The sequence below is a fragment of the Bombina bombina genome, chromosome 9 (genome assembly GCF_027579735.1).
Source record: "Bombina bombina isolate aBomBom1 chromosome 9, aBomBom1.pri, whole genome shotgun sequence".
NCBI lineage: Eukaryota > Metazoa > Chordata > Amphibia > Anura > Bombinatoridae > Bombina > Bombina bombina.
The window spans coordinates 23,931,796-23,954,453 of record NC_069507.1 but is presented as its reverse complement, the minus strand read 5'-3'; the positions used below and the strand labels follow the sequence as shown (position 1 = coordinate 23,954,453).

The 22,658-nt window shown below is 39.3% G+C and overlaps 2 protein-coding genes across 4 annotated transcripts in view; one reads left to right on the top strand and one right to left on the bottom strand.

Moving 5' to 3' along the window:
• FBXL15 (F-box and leucine rich repeat protein 15) overlaps positions 1–2,919 on the top strand; it is a 57,138-nt gene extending 54,219 nt beyond the window's left edge. Inside the window, exon 4 of the mRNA XM_053692856.1 lies at positions 1,900–2,919. Coding sequence (XP_053548831.1) covers positions 1,900–2,089 — 190 coding nt within the window. The 3' untranslated portion in view covers positions 2,090–2,919. The remainder of the gene's footprint in view (positions 1–1,899) is intronic.
• On the bottom strand, positions 2,831–20,321 carry CUEDC2 (CUE domain containing 2). 3 transcript variants are annotated; one of them, XM_053691950.1, is made up of 9 exons: positions 20,298–20,321; positions 14,403–14,493; positions 13,210–13,353; positions 10,724–10,782; positions 9,555–9,703; positions 9,286–9,450; positions 8,172–8,215; positions 7,546–7,606; positions 2,831–6,431 (listed from the first exon to the last, which is right to left on the bottom strand). In XM_053691950.1, exons 2-9 carry the CDS (start codon positions 14,474–14,476, stop codon positions 6,285–6,287), a joined length of 843 nt encoding a protein of 280 aa, XP_053547925.1. In that variant the 5' UTR covers positions 14,477–14,493; positions 20,298–20,321; the 3' UTR covers positions 2,831–6,284. The 3 variants fall into 3 exon arrangements, with proteins under 3 accessions (XP_053547925.1, XP_053547926.1, XP_053547924.1); XM_053691951.1 differs by having other exon boundaries at positions 9,555–9,664; positions 20,276–20,318; XM_053691949.1 differs by having other exon boundaries at positions 20,276–20,315.
• Positions 20,322–22,658: the final 2,337 nt, after the last annotated feature.

Genomic DNA, 22,658 nt, shown 5'->3' with positions numbered 1-22,658 from the left:
TTGAGTATAATTAGTTTTGCTTATGAGACTGCTAGTCAGCAGCCTCCTTAGAGAATTACAACTCATTCCACTAGGGCTGTCTCCTCTTCTTGGGCTTTCAAAAATGAAGCTTCTGTGGAACAGATTTGCAAGGCTGCAACTTGGTCCTCTCTGCATACTTTTTCCAAATTTGATACTTTTGCCTCTGCTGAGACCTCTTTTGGGAGAAAGGTTCTTCAAGCGGTGGTGCCTTCTGTTTAGGTCTGCCGTCTTGTTCTCCCTCCCTATTCATTCTGTGTCCTCTAGCTTGGCTATTGATTCCCACTAGTAATTGGAACGATGTTGTGGACTCTCTATATCTTAGGAAAGAAAACAAAATGTATGCTTACCCGATAAAATTTCTTTCTTTCCGGATATGGAGAGTCCACAACCCCACCCTTAATTAAGACCGTTATTTTTTACTGAACCTCAGGCACCTCTACACCTTTGTGTTATTCCTTTTTCCATTTCCCTTTGGTCGAATGACTGGGGATTATGGGTAGGGGAGTGACACTTAACAGCTTTGCTGTGGTGCTCTTTGCCTCCTCCTACTGGCCAGAAATGATATTCCCACTAGTAATTGGAATGACGTCCTGGACTTTCCATATCCGGAAATAAATAAATTTATCAGGTAAGCATACATTTTGTTTTTGCTGTGCCTTCTCTATGAAATGATCTCCTTCAAATTCTCATTAATCTGCGGTACCAGGCTTCCCCTGCCCATTAATCCAGGGACTCACTATCCCCAACACTCACTTCCCTGATCCCTTTAGTGGCTGCTTTTGTTTGCATTACTGGTCCCACAACACAGGACATGTACTAGACTGGGGATTGCAGGTCTCTGTGAGAGGGGACTGGAGCAAGTTGGTCACATGGTGTGGCTCTGTGAGGATTGTGTAAGTGTACAATGGTGACCTGGTAATCTGCTGCCTTATGTGAGCGGTGTAACATTTAAAGGGACATTATACCATTTACAGCTCAGCAGGGGAGATAACATTACATGCTTCTAAACCAAGGGAAATGTAGATAACCGCATTTATTTACTGTTTAATGCCCCTTTAAATATGCTATTATTAATGTTGATATTTGTCACAGCAAAATCGTAGTAACCCATGTGGAAGTAATAGACACTACTGTAAAGAAGAATATGCACAGATACTGATTGAAAAATCCAGTATAAAACCTTTTAAAAACTTACTTAGAAGCTCCCAGTTTAGCACGGTTGATGAGGTTAGGCTAGGACACCCAGTGAAAGGGGCTGGAAAAGCAGAAAGAGCAGATATGCCCCCCCCCCTCCCCTGCATATGAAAAGGCAGATTATACAAACAATAGCAGCAGAAATCTGTAGACTTTAGTATACATCTAAAACTTTGGCGCTTGGTTAGGAGTCTGAATGTAAAAAGCAAAACTATATATTGTTACAAAAACACTCCCAGGTGGGCTATATAAATGGATCATGTACAAAACATTTATGCAAAGAAAAATCTAGTGTACAATGTCCCTTTATTGAGAAAAGGATACTCACTATTTGAATTATTAATTTTACAACTGCAGAATACGTAACTGACCATAATATCATTTATATCATTGTTGTGTCATGTGATTATTTACTAATGCAGTTATTAGCGCAATCTCACTGTACATCAAATGTATGTGGTAACAGCCATAACACTCCCGGGACAAATAATGGCAAGAAATGTTTTATTTCCCTGGCAGATATGTTTGGGGGGGAGGCACATGTATCACTAGAGTACGCAGTAAGCATCAGATCTTCAGAATCAGTAGCTGCACAGATTGATGCTTTCTGCCCTAGTTATATAAACTGTAATGTCTTTTGTATTACACAGTGAATCCTGCTGTAACCGTCTCTTCCTTCTGCAGGACCCTGGCTGAGTACTGTAACAAGCTGAAGTCCCTTAAGGTGAAGCATTGCCACAACGTGACAGAGTCCAGCCTCAGCATCCTACGGAAGAGAGGAGTAGAAATGGATGTGGAGCCACCGCTGCAACGAGCTTTGGTTCTTCTGCAAGATGTTGTGGGTTTTGCACCATTTATTAATTTACAAATTTAGCAAATTGAACCTGAACATTAATTGCACCATATCTGCTACCACTGAACTATCTTTATTTGCTCCATCAACACTGGCAATAAGAGAGCTGTCACGCTCTGATATAGTGTAGCGCCGGCAGAGAGGAGCGGGACTTTATATGACAGGAAATGTTTTTTCAAGGTGCTGTGAGGACAGAGAACATTACTTTGTAGCCAGAGGCCATAGAGATTTACTGCCATAATTCAATATGGGATTGATAGTGATGATTAGGGCTCTGACACTGCATCAGGAGCGCTGATTTGTGTCCCTTAAAGACAACAAGAATCACATTGCAGAAGTGGTTTTTATTCCTGCAGGAAAAGATGACCTATATGCTCATGCTTAGGAACCCGACGCTCGCTTCCTTTACAGATTAGACTAGTTAGTTTGTGATCAGTGTGTAGAGAGAGAGGTTTCCTATTTATGCAGCTTGGCTAGATGTATTCTTTGCATCCTCGATAAACAAATTCTCCCCTAGGTAATTAAATGAGTTATCGGCAGCAAGTCTGTGATTAGTTACCGAAAACAAATGATAAATAATAGAGTCATTATTACATCAGATCAAATTCTACTTCACTCATTTCTTGCTTACACCGTGTGTCTAGTTCATCAGCAGGATTTCAGTTTGTCACCCCCTGTTCTAAATAAGAAACTTTCAATCACAACTAGGGGGGGGGGGGGAGATCTGTGGGTGAAGAGGAAAAAAAGAGATTAAAATATAAATAAAACTAATAAAAAAAGTTTTATTGGGAAGTAAAATGTGACAAAATTCATTACTGCAAACATACAATAAAATTATACACAATCCTTTAGCTTTGTTGCCTGTGTGATTTATTATTATACAACGTTAAAAAAGGAAACCTCAAGACTTTGCTCTAGGGTTGGGGACATTACTGTGCCAGCTCAGTATTAACATGTCAAATGACAAAACCCAAGTAGTAAAGATAAAGTACAAATTAAATAATAACGTAACCAAATGTCTAAATAGTCATAACAGCATTTAAGGATAAGCTAATTTAGTAATTTGGATAAATAAACACACACCATTTAATGGATTCCAGTTAGGGATGCACCGAAATGAAAATTCTGGACCGAAACCGATACCGAAAATTCAGGATGATCCTGGCCGAAAACCGAAATTGTTTTTTTCTTTTTTAACTTCAGTGTGTGTGTGTGTAGCTGAGAGAGCATGGACATGGTCACTTGTACAGTAGGGCGTGATCTGCAGTGAAACTGGAGCTCTATAAAGGGAGAGCGTGGTTATAGCCAGACAACAATACAAGGTGGACATGTGTTTTGTTTTTGGGTGTAGTTATCCGTGTGATGTGCGTGGCTGCACCTGATCGTCTCTCATTGTATCTCCGCCTAGTTCCTGGTTTGGGTCTCACACTGACCCGTCAGATTATATGTCCGGAGCCCCAAATGGAGTCTGCCTGTCACCTATCACCAGGACCACTGGACTTGGCTACAACCTTACGTGCAAGGTGGTTATAGAAAGTTACTGTGCTTTGTTGTATACACTGTCTGGTGGGTGCTAATTTGTACCAACTGTGTGCAAGCTTGGGGCTTATGCTTATAAAGTGTGCACGCATATTTGCCTCAGGCGAATAGAATGTCTATGCACAAGAGGCTGATGTATGAGCACTGTATATAAGGCTTAAAGATATTCACTGTGTGTGCTTAGGGCTGTGTCTGATAATATCAAGTGTTTATAAACATGTTACTTATCCTCCTTAGATATTTGTATTCACTATTCAGAACTTTGGTTTCCTTCTCTCCTGGTTTCAAATATCATCATGTAATGGTACTTATGTGTGTGCTCTGTGTACCATGCCAGTGCTGTGCTGCTCACCTTATGCTAAGGATAGACATGTAACTCACTAGAACAGGGGAGGACTGTACATTTTTAGCCATATTGGTCCTCTTTGGGCCAAAATTGGAATTGCACATTTTCGGTGGCCCAAATTTTGGTGCATCGCTAGTATAATTCTTTATTTAGTTCTGTGTAACAGAATCAGATTTAACCGTTTTTGTTTTGTTACCAATTATCAAAATAAAGTATAGTCCTAGAAAACTATTATTATATGCAAAACAGTAAGTCAAGTAATGAACTCAAACAGCAGCTCTAGGCTGGCATCAAATTTAAATTATGCTACACAATAATTTTGCCGAAAATAAAAGGAAGAAAAAACCCGAAACAACAAAAAATGCTATTTTCGCCGAAACTTTCTGCGGCCGAAATTTCGGTGCATCCCTAATTCCAGTCCTACAAAGGTTAGATATAATTATACAAGAACCAACAGTCTGGCAACACGTTACAGTAATACCAAGAGTTTAACTGAGCACGTTACAGGCATAGGATATCATCAGTTCAAAACGCTAACTCAACTAATAGTTTTATCCCTAGAGGTGCTCACTAGCAATATGCAGCGTTTTATTTTTCAGACACAAAAAGCAAATCCTGTACCCTGCACATCAGACAGCTGGTTCAGGCAATTTGCAGTTTTTACGCTTTAGGGAGTGTGGGACAAAGCACAAACTTTACACACAAAAACAAAAATGGGTTTAATGTCCCTTTAAAAAAGCAAAACAAAGTATAAAAAGCTACACGTTCATCTAGAACACACAAACTTGTTCTAGCCACTACACCTTGTTCTTACTGTTCAAATAAATAACAGTTCTTTGTTTTAAAAAAAAATATATAAATATTTCCGTGCTGAATAAAACAACGTTTTTATGTGCGAGATGTCTGTATCAGCCCCTGGACTCATTTGTACACAATCATAAACTTCCTGATAGTTTACTCTTTACATTTATTCAGCCTTAAAGGGACACTAAAGTCAAAATTAAAGTTTCATGATTCAGATAAAGCAGCAATATAAAAAACCTCTCCAATTCCAATATACTTCCATTAATGCACAATCTTTTTATATGCAAAACTTTCAGGTACCAGCTCCTACTGAGCATGTGCAAAAGTGCACAGAGTATATACATTTTCTGATTGGCTGATGGCTGTCACATGATACAGGAGGAAGGCAAATTGAATTAAAGTGACATTAAACCCATTTTTTCTTTCATTATTTAGATAAAGAATACAATGTTAAACAACATACCAATTTACTTCTATTATCTAATTTGCTTCATTCTTTAGAAGATATCCTTTGTTTAAGAAATAGCAATGCACATGGGTGAGCCAATCACACAAGGCATCTCTGTACAGCCACCAATCAGCAGCTTCTGAGACTATCTAGATATGCTTTTCAGCAAAGAATATCAAGAGAATGAAGCAAATTAGATAAGAGAAGTAAATCAGAAAGTTGTTTAACAATTGCATGCTCTTTCTTAATCATGAAAGAAAAAGTTTTGGGTTTAATGTCCCTTTAACTTTGAAATTTGCAAGAAAATATTCTCAAAGTAAGCGCTATTGCATTGTCATACTATTTCATAATGCCAGTCGGCTGGCACTATGTTCTATGGAGAACACTGATAAATGATAATAATAGTATATTATACATATAAATAAACAATTTCATACTGTTTAATATCCCTTTAAGGGCAGCTCCAGAGCAGTGATGCACTACTGGGACCTAGCTGAGCAACATCTGGTAAACCAATGACTAGAGGCATATATGTGTAGCCACCAGTAGTACATTGCTGCTCAAGAGCCTACCTAGGTATGCTTTTCAACAAAGGATATCAAAATAAAGTAAATTTAACAATAGAACCGAAAAGTCTCTTAAAATCACATGCTCTATCTGAACCATGAACGTTTAATGTGGGCTTTCATGTCCCTTTAAGAAATCAAACATAACGTGACATGAACAAACGCTAAAACTAGAGGTGCGCGGCTATGCACGTTTAACTTAGGAACAATTCTCATTTACTGCTGAGCTGCCATAAATTCAAAGAAAAACAAATAAAGAGCAATTGGATGGTTTCTCAGAACCGTAGGGATAGTGCAAAGGAACATCGATATGAGCTGAATAGCAATGAAAGTGCAAACAGCTGCAGGTGACTGATGCACAAGATAAACCTGATTGTGTGATCAATTGATTACTCCCGGTCACGAGGGGCTACATCTAAAGAGTTAACCCCGTGACAACACAGCATGCAAGATCAGGCATGGCCAGGTATCCGCTGCACAAGCTTCAGCTACGGGGTCTCATCTGACGCATTCTCAGTGGAATTTGTACTTCCGCGCTGGCTTCAGGTTTATGTAGGTTTTTTTCATCTCCTCGCTTTCTGGTTTCTTAATATCTTTGTATCGCTCTCCTTTAGTGCTGACCACTTGATTGTCAATGTATCGAATTAATTTCTTTGGTGCCTGGAAACACAATAAAATAATAAGATCCATTACAAGAAAGCAGTGGTGCTAATATAAGGCACTTTATACAATAGATTTTTTTTTGTTACACAAAAGAATGAAGACAACTTTTGAAACTTATAATCTTAAGGTTTGGGATCGCTGTAGATGCAGTAATTATATGAAGATATTATATATAGATCGTTTCTTACTGCACGTCTGCATTGAACTAGATAGAACAGGAGGTTAGCAGAATCCTGCCTGGTGTTTTGGGCTGTGTTAGACTTTGTGCTAAGAGAGACTTGCACCCAAAGTGTGCACTATCCTGAGTACATCCCTCTACTCAACTTTACGCCACATTTGGTGGGACAGTCGCAACCTCAGAAAGGTTTTGATGATGGGGAGATTACGCATTTGAAAAACACAGTAGCAGCACCGGTTACTCATACTGAAAGAAACTGCCATAGCCGAAAAATCAAATTCAGTACAGTATGGCTTCTAGTCATCAGGACCAATTAAGGTTAACTTATTTAATCTCCCCCCCACCCCCCAAAAAAAAATAATAATATTCAGTGGATTTTGCCACTTTCTGCCAAAGAGCAGTGATACTCAAGTATGAGTTACGCACCAACCTTCTTAGTAACCGTTTAAAGGACCAGTCAACACAGTAGATTTGCATAATCAACAAATGCAAGATAACAAGACAATGCAATAGCACTTAGTCTGAACTTCAAATGAGTAGTAGATTTTTTTTCTGACAATTTTAAAAGTTATGTCTTTTTCCACTCCCCCTGTACCATGTGACAGCCATCAGCCATTCACAAATGCATACACGTACCATGTGACAGCCATCAGCCATTCACAAATGCATACACACTTATTCTTGCACATGCTCAGTAGGAGCTGTTGACTCAAAAAGTTTAAATATAAAAAGACTGTGCACATTTAGTTAATGGAAGTAAATTGGAAAGTTGTTTAAAATTGCTACTCTATCTGAATAATGAAAGTTTAATTTTGATTGAGTGTCCCTTTAACCACTTTTTGCTTCATATTGTTTTAACAAGTTAAACTGCAGATCTTGCATATAGCAGAAAATCTGGACCTAATTCAGGTGCAGTGATGTAGAAATTGTTACCTCCTTTGGTGTCGCAGGTCTGTGTGTTCTTTTATCATCTTCATTGTCAACCATCATATACCTGAAACCGAGGGATTACAATTATGTCAGCCCCTGTTTGCTCCAGGATTATGGCTGTAAAGCACAGATTCTGTTTGACAGCACAGCTGACGTGTTAGTAAATGCAATTAACCCCTAAACTGCAGATTTACACCTATGCCCTTACACTGCATGTTCTTTCGGAATCATGAACATTTAATGTTGACTTTCCAGTCCCTTTAAAGACAATTAGGCAGTTTACTCCAATTACTGTCCCGTTTAACAAAAGCAGAACAGCAGCAATTAATCACTACAGATAAGTAGAGCCATATAGAACGCAGTGTTCTGTTTATCTCTAGTTATGCTATAGCACTGCACGCAAACCCACAAATCTGACTTGTCACAGGGACACACATTTGTGCAAAATGTGTCTAGAAACATCAATCTAAAATAATATTCTCCAGCTGTGGTTTTATCCCTGGAGTAAAAAACAAATCTGTGGTTATCTTAATCCAGCACACAGACTCACTCTCTTTACATTTACACTGATAATATGCAAATTGCTTATCACAAATATATATAGACCCTTTATTCATGCAATCTCTTACTTGTGTAAAATGAAATCTTTCAACTCTTCTTTTTTCTCTAATCCCTAAAATGAAAAAGTATTAGTTATATCATAGGATGGGCTAAATGCAGTAAATCTGTATTTTTTCTAGAAATGAATCAAATTGTTCTCTCCTGCTCTGTTTATGTCTCTTACTGAATGTCACTGCAACGTGCTACCACTACTACTGATCCCAACTGAACACTAAAACTCACATCTCTACCACGGCACAGCAAATGCTGGTTCTATGTGCAGAAAGAAAACATAGAATAAAGATAATCTCTTTATAATGGATTGATAAATTCAGGTTTTAGCATTAAACACATTACTCAACCATTACATTCTCAAACTCTTCTAGAGGTGGAACGCAAAAGATTTGCACGCGTTGTCTACATGCACCTCCCAGAGTATTAAGCTATAATGGGGTCGATTTATCAAAGGCTTTGTCTGCCTTCACACCCCTACAACTACAGGTTCTCACAAGAGAACCTGCAATCCGTATTTATGAAGCAGCGCTCATTAGACCGCTGCTTACCTAACTTTTCTCCCCTTAGGTGGCGAATTTCAATCTCCCCGGTTTCGTCCGACCGAGGAGATTGACAGCTCTTGCCCGCACGTGATTGGCTGTGAGCAGGCAGGCAGCGTTGCACAAGAGCGCAAAATTGTGTTCTTGTGCAATGATGAAGTCCGCCAGAGAAGAGCTGTGGCGGACAGGGGTGCATATGTATGCCCCTGTCCGTCGTAGCTTGATAAATCGACCCCTATGCCTCACTGTAGCAATCTGTATTCAATGCTATATGAAAGAGGCAATGAACATAAATGCACAGAGATGAATGACGGAAACAGGTTACAAAGCAAAAAAAAAAATAAAAAAAATAAAAAAAAATCACAAAACCCAAATTTTTTTCTTTCATGATTCAGACAGAGAATGCAACTCTAACAACTTTCTAATTTACTGCAATTATAAATGTTGCTTTGTTTTCTTGCTATCTTTAAATGAAAAAGCAGGATCTGAATCATGAAAGAAAAAAATGTGGGTTTTGTGCCCCTTTAAGTATAAACAGTTGGATCATTATCGGGTCACTTTTTGTGGGGGTAATTACATTAGAAGTTACCTTCGGTGCAGACTGACTGTCAATCTTAACCTTTTTCTCTATAAGAAGTTGCACAGCATCTTCCAAATCTCCTTTGGCCATAGACAGAACCTTCTCTGCTTGGCTCACACTGCATGATGGGAACATTTCCAAGAGTAGGTCGATGCCGTTTTGCAGATTGTCTTCCTAATGGGGAATAAAGATTTTTACACCTACAGGAACATCCTTATTTGTGCAAAGCTTCATGTATTTAATGTCAGTCACATTGTGATGGTAAAAGAACGGCTTACACATGCGATTACTTTTCCATTTGCTTCATCTTCTTGAGTTACTTGTGCAACGGCCCCTCCACAGGTTGTCTGCAATACGTTCTCACCGGGGTCCCTGCTGCAAAGGTCAGCTGGCCCAACAGAGGTTTTGTCAGCAGAATTAGAAGAAACTTAAAAAAAAAAAAATAATCATCTCTCTGACTTATAAGAACCCAAACACAAGGGGCATGAAACACTGATGCTGGGATATAAAATGTTTAATTAAAAGTATTTATTTTGTGCCCTTTTCTTATAATTAAACCCTGAATATGGGCTTTCCAATTCTGAGAACTGGAAGTGCACACTGCAAACTTCACAAGCCTAACCCTGCTATATCTGTCACTAACTGGCCTCAGCAGAGGTGATAATAAAAGACACTGTATAACAATGTAGGTGTTTCTATGTTAATTTATAGCAAGGCTACAGAAAAGTCTTGTAATTACAAGGTGTTTTATGTCCCTTTATCTTGTGTTAATAAAAAGTGACGGTTTTAGCGTGTTATTGATAAAACATCACATACATGTAGATATTTTGCTTTACCACAATGCTGCTACATTTAAAGCAATGATTCAGCTCTGTACTGGCTCAGGCTTAACTTATTATAGAGGGAAGTCGCTACTGATCACAACAAAGCTAAGAATTACAGGTTGGCTATGGCAATGTTGTGTTTTTTTCTTTAAAATCTCCAATTCAGCAAGTACATGTTACACCAGCTTACTTTGTGAGCTTGTTTGATGTGCTTTTGATAAAGGCAATATAATTGCCGAAACGCATTGAGCTTTTAGCATTGATTTTAATTTATGAAGCTGCACTTTATTGTCGTTTTGCTGGTGTTTCCGGAAATAAAAGACGTTAAACCCTTTTGAACCCTGTGAGTATTTTCCATTGGTTTTAGCCATTGTGTGACGTTACTACACTATTTTGGGTTCATTATCTTTTGGACGTTAAAGTGATTGTACTCAGCCTGGTTCCCTAAGAGACACAGCGCCATCAGACCAACAACCATACTATCTATGTATATACGGCGAAGGAGGACCAGGGCAGGCAGCGATCTTATTTAAAGGGAAGTGATTTACACAGTTTAATCCTTACCAAATATTTACTACATTTTAAACCAGCTTCATTTATTTATTTGCTTTTTGGTTACTTACTGTTACGAGCTTTGCTTAACTCTCCTGATAATACGAACATCATTTCATAAACCTCAGCACTGAAAAATAAACACAAGTTTTGTATATATAATATGTATATGCAGAATGAAGATTGACCAGTTCTCTCCACCATTGCTGTAACTCTTAAAGTGATTGTAAAGTTTAACAATCTGCTCAACAATATTTGTAATAAAAAAAGTAAATGAAGGGCACTTTCATTAATTAAAATCATTACTAAAATAATTATTTCAGTTTCTTATACATTCCGCCGTTCCTCTGCCCGCAACAAATAGTCTATTTTAATGGAAAAAGACGGATCACACTGTAGCCAATCGTAACGCACCCTCTTTAAAATCACACTAACGAATAACATGGAACGGAACTGTGCCAACACCGACATGTTTACTGATCCCTAGTGAGCACAAATTTCAAAGAACACTGTATTCACAACATTTGCTATTATTGACATGAAAGGGCAGCAATTAAATATGCATTAGAAGACAGCCAATAAGCATCAGGGTAATGTACTTCTCATTTTAACAGTGTTTAGGAAAGAAAACAGGTGCAAGGTCTTTTAAATAACTGTGCAAAACTCATTCACAGCCTATCCAGTCTGCCTGACTATTTACTGAAGTTTGCTCATCTCTCTGTTTAATGGATTCCATAGTATATCAGACTTTAAAAAGCAATATAAAAAGTATCTTCCTGAAAATAAAAACACATGGTCAGTTAAAGGGACACAAAGCCCAAATATTTATTTCATGATTCAGACAGAGCATACAGTTTACGTCTATTATCAAATGTTCTTTGTTTTTGTTGAAAAGCAGAAAGGTAAGCTAAGTGTCTGCAGCACTATTCAGCCCTTCTTAAACTGTGGGTCGCGACCTTATAAGGGGTTGCGTAACACTAATGTGGGGGTTTGCGAAAAATTGGCCTCCTGATTCCATATTTGCGATAGCACAAAATGTCCGTGATCGCGCATGTGCTATTAAAACGCCCGCTATCTTAAGGCCGGTCTGCACACACTACAAGCGCTGGCTGGCTGCGGGGAGAGAAGGTAGCGCTTTTAATATTTACTTCTTAATAGGGAATTAGATTCTCTGCTCTATGAACCCTTACCAGTTCATGTATATATTGTGCTAAATCCACATTTCAAAAAGATTCCAGGAACCCTCTAATTCTGATGTTTGGTCTGCAATATTCATAGAATGCACATGCTTCCCGACTAATTCTTAGCCATCTGTGCACTCTTCTACTGAGGTAACAACCCTACTAATTTCAGTGAGTATCCAAAGTTTCTGTGGTGATCTCTGGGCTTTCTTTATTAGTAATGGAGGAGTTCTCCAGCTGGTGGTTATTGATAACCGAACATTAAATTAGAAAACGGATATTGATGGGTTAGTCTGAGCACTGAAAGATGGATGGGGGTATAAGCATGGGAGGGAGGGCGTGAGAATGGAAGGGGGTATGAATATGAAGGGGTAGTATAGAATGGGGGAGTATGAGTGTGGAAGGGAGGGTACGGAAGGTGCAGGGGAGTATGAGCATGGAAGGTGGGAGGGGGGTGGAGTACGAGCATGGAAGTAGGTGGGGGAGTATGGAAGAGAAAAGAATGGAAGGGGCAGGGAGGTGAGCATGGAAGGGGCAGGGGTATGAGCATGAAGGGTATGATTTATTATCAGTAAATGTTTGATTTGTATACCTATTTTATATACCCGGGGTCACGTAAAAATTTCTCACTCGAAAAGGGGTCGCGAGTGGAAAAAGTTTAAGAATTATATGACAGCAGTTTTGCAAAAATGTTAGACATTAGCAAGATCACTAGATACCTATCTAGATATCTCTTCAACAAAGAATAATATGAGGCGGAAGCAAATTTGTTAATAGAAGTAAATTGGAAATGTTTTTAAAATTGTATTCTCTATTTGGGTTTCATGTCCCTTTAACCCAGTCATGTGGGTTTCTTAAACATTCCTTTGATGCTGAAACAATTAAAAAGGGAAACTCAAATGTTTTCTTTATTCAATAATGCTTTTAATGTTACAATTCTTGCAAACACTGCTGCCATCTAGTGCTCAAAAAAGTGTATAAGATGGTTAAAAAAACATTATTATAAAATTGCTGCCATATAATGCTCCCAACAAGTGCACTGAGTTTACCTGGGCATGCTCTTCAACAAAAGCAATGAGAACATAGACAGTCTGATAATAGAAACAAATTAGATTGCTTTTAATTGTATGCTCTGTCTGAATCATGAAAGAAGACTTGGATTGTATGTTCCTTTTAGAGCATATTGCTGATACGTTTGACTCCTTGGTTCTAATTATCCCTATTATTTGTATTTAAGCTATTTTATTTTACAAGAAGTGTAGAATTGTGTGCAGCACAGACAGTTTACCTACGTGTGGTGGAAAGATCCTGATACGATAATACAAACAGATTACACAACTCTTGTGAATTTGTACTCATCCCAGATCTCACTGTACCTGCTGATTTCAGCAAATCCTGGGATATAGGCCTCTAACATTTCCACAAAAGAATCCATCTCAAAGTCTTCTTCTGATGAGCCAGCAGACCCAAGCTCTTCTAGAACGCCAGTAATATAGGAGAAGAAAACCTCGTCCAAGGTGCTAGAACAGGAAGTCATGACAAGACTGAACACACTGTGCCACTTAAGTAGAACAAATTCTACTTCTATTTATCTCAACAAAGGTTTAATCATTCCGATCACTTTTTAAGAAATGCTGTCACTTCTACATTATTTGCCAGTTAGAAATGAATTATCCTCTCACTGCATGATTCCCTGCCCTATCACAGCATGATTCCCTGCCCTCTCACAGCATGATTCCCTGCCCTCTCACAGCATGATTCCCTGCCCTCTCACAGCATGATTCCCTGCCCTCTCACACCATGATTCGCTGCCCTCTCACACCATGATTCGCTGCCCTCTCACACCATGATTCGCTGCCCTCTCACACCATGATTCGCTGCCCTCTCACACCATGATTCGCTGCCCTCTCACACCATGATTCGCTGCCCTCTCACACCATGATTCGCTGCCCTCTCACACCATGATTCGCTGCCCTCTCACACCATGATTCGCTGCCCTCTCACACCATGATTCGCTGCCCTCTCACACCATGATTCGCTGCCCTCTCACAGCATGATTCCCTGCCCTATCACAGCATGATTCCCTGCCCTATCACAGCATGATTCCCTGCCCTATCACAGCATGATTCCCTGCCCTATCACAGCATGATTCGCTGTGAGTAGGTTACCATAAAAAGCAAAGGGATCTTCAGAACAACTCACATTACAGATAAATCATTCTATGCAAAACATCTAATATACTCCAATATGATCCCTTTTATAAATATTTTTTATATATTTTTTTTATATTTTTGTAATTAATTCATTTATAAACATGTCAAAATAAAAAATTGTGGTTGAGTGTCCGGACATAGTATATAGCAGAGCTCAAAGAATACCCAGGGCATCTAAAAACAGACACTGGAGCATGGCAAAATGCCCTTTATGCGCTGTTATGGCGAGTAAGGAAAGGAGAAAGCACAGCTGATTATCAGATTCACAAAAGCTACATGATATTATCAAGGTCATTCATCTTCCCCAAAATAACAAGACATGTAAGCAAGTTTTTATGAGATCACAGAGTACGTACCTCAGGTCGGCATCAGGTAGATGTGACTGTACAAACTGTGTGAGAGCCTCTCGGATGATTCCCTCAAGTGACATCTTCCTGCTAAGTGCCCCTATAAAAGAAGCAACAGGCTGGGTTATAACAAACATTGCAGCAACAGCTAGAATTTGTGAGTGTCAGGAAATAATTCTGTGATCTGTTAATGACAAGCCAGCTCTCACCCTTGAGATAAAAGCACCACCTCAGTAGCACGAGATAGCGGTGCCAGTAAATACTGGTGTGTAACTGAGCAGGGAGAGCAGATCTCAGTAACCAATGTTTTTATTCATCTAACAAACCCCCCTCGTTATACATGGATATTATAGTAACTGGGCACATTAGTGCAATACCATAGTGCTAATATCATGCACAACTTTCAGTAATTCTGCTTACAGACAAAACAGGGAAACAATGAATACTTTACAATGAAATGCTTGTGCCCTGCAAGTATGGGGGGGATCTTATCTCTACTCTCACACAAACACATAGCTGCATATGTTTGGGGTCTCACATAGATTTGTTACAGTAGGCATAAAATAGCTCTGATATCTCCCTGCAATAATGCTCCGTTACGGGCAACTCTGCTCATGTTATAGACAATGTACATTTAAACTGAACAAAGGGTATTATTATATCATTACCCAGGGTGCTAAACCACAAATGGGCCGGCTCCTAAGCTTTACATTTCTGCTTTTTCAAATAAAGATACCAAGAGAATGAAGAAAAATCGATATGAGTAAATAAGAAAGTTGCTTAAAATTGCTGCACATTGGTCTAAAGTCTATTTTTTTTTAAAGTTACATGAAACCCAAAACTTTTCTTTCATGATTTAGATAGAGATTACAATTTTAAGCCACTTTCCAATGCACTTCTATTATCTAACTTGCTTGTCTTTTTGTATCCTTTGATGAAAAGCATATCTAGGTAGGCTCAGTAGCTGGGAGCTAGATGCACATATATACCTTTTTATTGGCTTACTGATGTATTTAGCTAGCTCCCAGTAGTGCATTGCTGCTCCGTTAAAGGGACATTAAACTGCTGTGCACAACTACAAAAAGAATAGCAACTACTCAGCAGTTTTCCTGTTTTAATAACGTAAAGGTGCCAGATACTAGAGCTCCACCTCTTTGTACTGTGAGCCGCCATCTTGGAGCTCAGGTACTCACACAGCCTGTGACAGAAGTTCTGTGCATTTACATATCAATTTACAGCTGTATAAAGCGTTTCAGATTAGGCTGTGTGATACAAAGCAGGAGCTGTACATGTTTGCTGTGCTTGTATTGCTATATATAATTCACGAGTGCTTTTGTGTAACTGTAAACTGGTGTACAAGGATCACATGATGTATCATGCACACTAATTGCAAGTAAATGGTACAGCTGTAAACAAGTGAGATACTGATCTGCGAGTGTGCACTGCATCTGTCACAGGCTGTGAGAAGAGCGGCGCCCAGTACAAAGAGGCGGAGCTTCAGTATCTGGGACCTTTAAGCTATCAAACAGGAGAACTAATTTGTAAAGAGAGGCACGGACAGGATGAAATGCAATAACATAGCGAGTACTTTAGTTTTGTAGTTGTGCTCAGCAGTTTTTAGAGGAAAAGTAAACTATCATGTCCACGTAAGCAGAATCGCAAAGGATATTAAAAAATAGTTTAACTTTAATTCATCAATTCTTTATATATTTATTAATGGTCTTCGTAATGAAAACGCTATGGTTTTCCGACGTCTCTCCGCCCGGATAAAAATAATAATTGGATATTAAAATGACGTATATCAACTTTATCCTTGTTATTGGTCCTCCACAGGCGTCTCAACAGCTTCACTATACGCCCACATTATCAAATACGCATGCGTGTCTCACTGAATTGTCTGCCTATATCGAATCGCATTCATGAGACACGCATGGGTATTGTCTTCCTACATGCAAATCTCCAGATTCAATATGTATCACAATAGCGATCATCTTTGTTACGCATGCACAATATACAACGCTTCACAGGAACGCGCACGATGTACATGTAAGAGCGGGTGGGACCGCTCTTATGTGTAAGGGAGAAGCAGGAAATGAGCTGGTGGGCAGAGGATGTACAGAAAACAGTATGAGATTTGAAATATAAAAATGACAAATGAATTTTAAAATAAAAAGTTAGCGATTGTAATACCATATATAAGATTAATGAATAGCATTAATATTGAAGCGCAAAATTTACTTTCACTTTAAGTAATGCTGCAGCACTGCCAATCAGAAACCACTCGACACATGGACTATAAGCAGCGCGTGCTCAGCACCTCTGCTGCAGCCACCATGTCCTCAAGTAAAAATAAACCAAGGGACATGAAGCCCAACATTTTTCTTTCATGATTCAGATACAGCATATCATTTTTAATAACTTTCTAATTTACTGCTATTATCAAAATGTCTTCATTCTCTTAGTATCTTTTGTTAAAAATCAGGGGCATAAGCTCAGGAGTGTGCACGTGTCGAGCACTATCTGGCAGCACTATTTCCTTCCATGCAGCAATTCTGACACCTACCTAGGTCTCTTCAACAAAATACCATGGGAATAAAGCAAATTTGATAATAGAAGTAAATTAGAAACTTTTTTTAATGATATGCTCTGTCTGAATCACAAAATAAAATACTGAGGTTTCATAACCCTTTAATCCACTATTTTTGTAATTGTGTATCAAGCGGTCTGACATAAAGCAGCAGAAATGCCGCAACACACTCAGTGTTGCCAATAGGGCTGGTGGTCTATCAGATTAGCAAACGGAAGTCACGCTCTGTCAGCTGACCACAAATACTGCACATGCGCTCCTCTGTGTCATTGCATTCCAATCCCAGCACAAATTACTATCTACCCATCAGATTCTTGGACACTTCTAAACAGCATGTGCGCACAGAGGTGTAGTTTGTATATGCAAGGCATGATGGGTAATGTAGTTTAATATCAAAGAAATACGGTACCTTTATTTATATCTGTAATATACAGTTATAACAAGTCACATTAAAATTATTTTTGATAAATTAACCTTAAAGAATGAGATGCTGATAACAGTATATTACAGCGATATGAATAAAGGCTGCAACACACTGTAAGCGGAGCGGCGTGCAGCGTGTACATGCGGCTGTGCGCGCTCAGTGTGTCCTGCCTTTTCATCTCTGAGCACTCTGCTGCGTCAGGTCATGTAGCTGAGTACTTAGATTAAATATTTGAACTTCAGAAGCGATGCGACACGGAGCAAAGCAGCTGTCACAGCCTTAAGGGTACTGTAGTTCTTTGAAATTAAACTACATTACCCATCATGCCTTACATATACAAACAACACCTCTGTGCGCACATGCACTTTAAAAGTGTCCAAGAATCTGTGTAGTCAGCAATTGGTGAGGTGCTGTGATTGGAATGCGATGACAGGGAGAGTGAATGCGCAGTAAGTATTTGCGGTCAGACAGCTGAGGGAACGTCACTTCAGTTTGCTAATCTGAAAGAAGTGGCATGGCTTCTCATTGGCTGTCAATAATACGGCTTATGATTGGTGGCACTGCATGACTAAAAACTGAAGAGAAAAAAAAAGCTTGAAGGGACAGTAAACTTACAAAATAATGTTGTATAATTCTGCGCATAGTGCAGAATTATACAACATTATCTTAGCGGCAGCTTTCTAAATAAAATGCATTGCAAATTTTTTTATTCCAAAGTTAGATTTACCTGGTCTCCGCTCAAGGCTCTATTAAGCGGGCGCGCAAGCTACATTCAGTTTAATGGCGCGATCGGACATGCTGTGACTAGACAGCGCGCCCACAACAGTCTTTTGAAAAACAAGAACCTCTTAGTAGAGCCTGGAGCGGATTCCAGATAAATCTAACTTTGGAATAAAAAAATCTTGCAATGCTTTTCATTTAGAAAGATGCCGCTAAGATAATGTTATATAATTCTGCACTATTAGCAGAATTATATAACATTATTTTGTAAGTTTACTGTCCCTTTAAAAGGACACTAAACCTGGATTCAGATAGAACAGCAATTTTAAGCAACTTTCTAATTTACTCCTATTATCAGTTTTTCTTTATTCTCTTGCTATCTTTATTTGAAAAAGCAGTAATGTAAACATAGTAGCTGGCCCACTTTTGGTTCAGCATCCTAGATAGTTCTTGCTGATTGGTGGCTACATTTTAGCCCTCTCTGCATACAGGGGGCATTAGAGCACAAGCACGCAAGGGAGACACACAGAGGGGGCATTAGAGCACGCAAGGGAGACACACAGAGGGGGCATTAGAGCACACAAGGGAGACACACAGAGGGGGCATTAGAGCACGCAAGGGAGACACACAGAGGGGGCATTAGAGCACGCAAGGGAGACACACAGAGGGGGCATTAGAGCATGCAAGGGAGACACACAGAGGGGGCATTAGAGCACGCAAGGGAGACACACAGAGGGGGCATTAGAGCACGCAAGGGAGACACACAGAGGGGGCATTAGAGCACGCAAGGGAGACACACAGAGGGGGCATTAGAGCACGCAAGGGAGACACACAGAGGGGGCATTAGAGCACGCAAGGGAGACACACAGAGGGGGCATTAGAGCACGCAAGGGAGACACACAGAGGGGGCATTAGAGCACGCAAGGGAGACACACAGAGGGGGCATTAGAGCACACAAGGGAGACACACAGAGGGGGCATTAGAGCACACAAGGGAGACACACAGAGGGGGCATTAGAGCACACAAGGGAGACACACAGAGGGGGCATTAGAGCACACAAGGGAGACACACAGAGGGGGCATTAGAGCACACAAGGGAGACACACAGAGGGGGCATTAGAGCACACAAGGGAGACACCCAGAGGGGGCATTAGAGCACACAAGGGAGACACCCAGAGGGGGCATTAGAGCACAAGCACGCAAGGGAGACACACAGAGGGGGCATTAGAGCACAAGCACGCAAGGGAGACACACAGAGGGGGCATTAGAGCACAAGCACGCAAGGGAGACACACAGAGGGGGCATTAGAGCACAAGCACGCAAGGGAGACACACAGAGGGGGCATTAGAGCACAAGCACGCAAGGGAGACACACAGAGGGGGCATTAGAGCACAAGCACGCAAGGGAGACACACAGAGGGGACATTAGAGCACAAGCACGCAAGGGAGACACACATAGAGGGCATTAGAGCACAAGCACGCAAGGGAGACACACAGAGAGGGCATTAGAGCACAAGCACGCAAGGGAGACACACAGAGAGGGCATTAGAGCACAAGCACGCAAGGGAGACACACAGAGGGGGCATTAGAGCACAAGCACGCAAGGGAGACACACATAGAGGGCATTAGAGCACAAGCACGCAAGGGAGACACACAGAGGGGGCATTAGAGCACAAGCACGCAAGGGAGACACACAGAGAGGGCATTAGAGTACAAGCACGCAGGGAGACACACAGAGGGGGCATTAGAGCACAAGCACGCAAGGGAGACACACAGAGGGGGCATTAGAGCACAAGCACGCAAGGGAGACACACAGAGAGGGCATTAGAGCACAAGCACGCAAGGGAGACACACAGAGAGGGCATTAGAGCACAAGCACGCAAGGGAGACACACAGAGAGGGCATTAGAGCACAAGCATGCAAGGGAGACACACAGAGAGGGCATTAGAGCACAAGCACGCAAGGGAGACACACAGAGAGGGCATTAGAGCACAAGCACGCAAGGGAACACACAGAGGGGACATTAGGGCGCAGGCAAGCAGGTGATACGCACATAGAGGGGGCATTAGAGTGCAGGGGAGACACACAGTGAGTAAACTGGCGGAAGGATCACGGGGACATGCAGATCATGAGCGCATATATTATACACGCACTGTCACTCTGATTCAAACCTACCGCCCGTTACCAGGATACTGCCAATTCCAGCAGCAGCAGACTGACGTCACTTCCGGAATCCTAACACCTCCCTCATCTAACCTTACTGAAAAGTAAGTCGTCCATTTTTTATTTGGGCAAACTGCCCTTTCTTTGTTGTATTCTGATGCAAAAAGCAAAGGACAAGGGATAGAGACGCGGGAAAATGCTATTGCTTATATAGATTTGGTTTACAGTTCTCAACTTCTCATTTTATTTAGTTATTTTTCATAATTCTACTCTAGTGAGATAACTTTTCCTTTGGTTCTGTTTCTTATGGGGACACACAACTTGTAGCTCCACTTATACATTATTATTTTTATTATTGTTTTATTATATTATTATTACTGTATTATATATTATTTTTATTATTGTTTTATTATATTATTATTACTGTATTATATATTATTTTTATTATTGTTTCATTATATTATTATTACTGTATTATATATTATTTTTATTATTGTTTTATTATTTTTGTTATATTATATATTATTATTATTAGTTTTATTATATTATATATTATTACTGTATTATATATTATTTTTATTATTGTTTTATTATATTATTATTACTGTATTATATATTATTTTTATTATTGTTTCATTATATTATTATTACTGTATTATATATTATTTTTATTATTGTTTTATTATTTTTGTTATATTATATATTATTATTATTAGTTTTATTATATTATATATTATTATTGTATTATATATTATTATTGTTTTATTATATTATATATTATTATTAGTTTTGATATTATATATTATTATTAGTTTTATTATATATTATTATTATTAGTTTTATTATATATTATTATTATTAGTTTTATTATTATTGTATTATATATTATTATTATTATTATTAGTTTTATTATATTATATATTATTATTAGTTTTATTATATATTATTATTATTATTATTAGTTTTATTATTATTGTATTATATATTATTATTATTAGTTTTATTATATTATATATTATTATTAGTTTTATTATATATTATTATTATTATTAGTTTTATTATATATTATTATTATAGAAGATACAACTGAGGTTGTAACAACATCTCATAACTTTGAATAACAAAGATAATCAGTGAGAAGTGGGAAAGGACATTGCTAGCTGCCCTGCAGGTAAAGTAGCCGTGTATGTGACACCAGCAGGTATATTTATGAAGTTATGGGACGATAAATTATTAGTATTATTCCCAGAGAGGGAACCTGTCCTGCAATGCAGCATCAGCTGGCTAAATGTAAGATTGCACGAAAACCTGTGCTCAGTGCCGCCCCTACTGGCACACAAGCAGTTACGTGGGTACTTTTCCATTAACGACCCCCACTCTGTTGGTGAATACAGAATGCCAGCAGATGGTGCTATAGAGTTTTGGTCCTATTATTTTCAGAAGCACAACTTCCCTGTCTGGTATTTGATTCCCTTTACGCTTTTTGCTGCTCTTACTCTTGACACACTTAGCGTCTGATATCCAAAACCTCGCAGCACGGAGAGAAATGACGCACAATCTTTTGGATGTTTGTTTAGACCTTCTTTTGTAACGTAGCAGTCTCTGTTTCACACAAAGAACACTGTTTAGCAACATAAACGTTTCAAGTTACAATTGGTGTTTTTAATTTTTTAAGGGCCTTGCGGTACCGCCGAGACTTCTTAAAATATCTCACATGAGTGGCGAGGTTTTGAATATCAGGTCCTTAGTGAGGTGCTCTGCGGATCCTCTGGCATCCTCTCCAGATAGTGGAGGTGGGTGAATTTCTTAACCCATGGGTACTTTTCCATTAACGGACCAAAACTCTATAGCGCCATCTGCTGGCATTCTGTATTCACTAATAGAGTGGGGGTCGTTAATGGAAAAATACCATCATATTAGTCTGTGGTGAATTTAATCCGCTACCTCTGAGATGACGGAGAGGCTGGATGCGACTCTCTGAATGGCTGCTGCTTCTTAAATTACAAGTGCAGTTTTCCATAGAGCACATCTTATAACTAAATACACATGTCTGCAATTAACATAGAGTGTATGCTTTTAAAAAAACGTTCCTATTTAATTCTGTTATCAAATTAACCTCTTGGTCATCTTTGTCGGCAGTAAGCTACTTTCCATGAGAGCATATTGAGGTAGGCTAAGGAGTGTGCACATGTCTTAAAGTGATGGTAAATCCTAACGTTTGGGAAACGCTAGGATTTACAATCGTAACAAATAAAGGGGACTTTCATTCATGAAGTATAAAATACTTCATTCTGAAAGCCCCTTTATTTGTTAGCAGCGTTTGCTGCGCTGAGCTGCTAAAGGCAGCCCATGGCAGAACGCTATTTGGCTGAG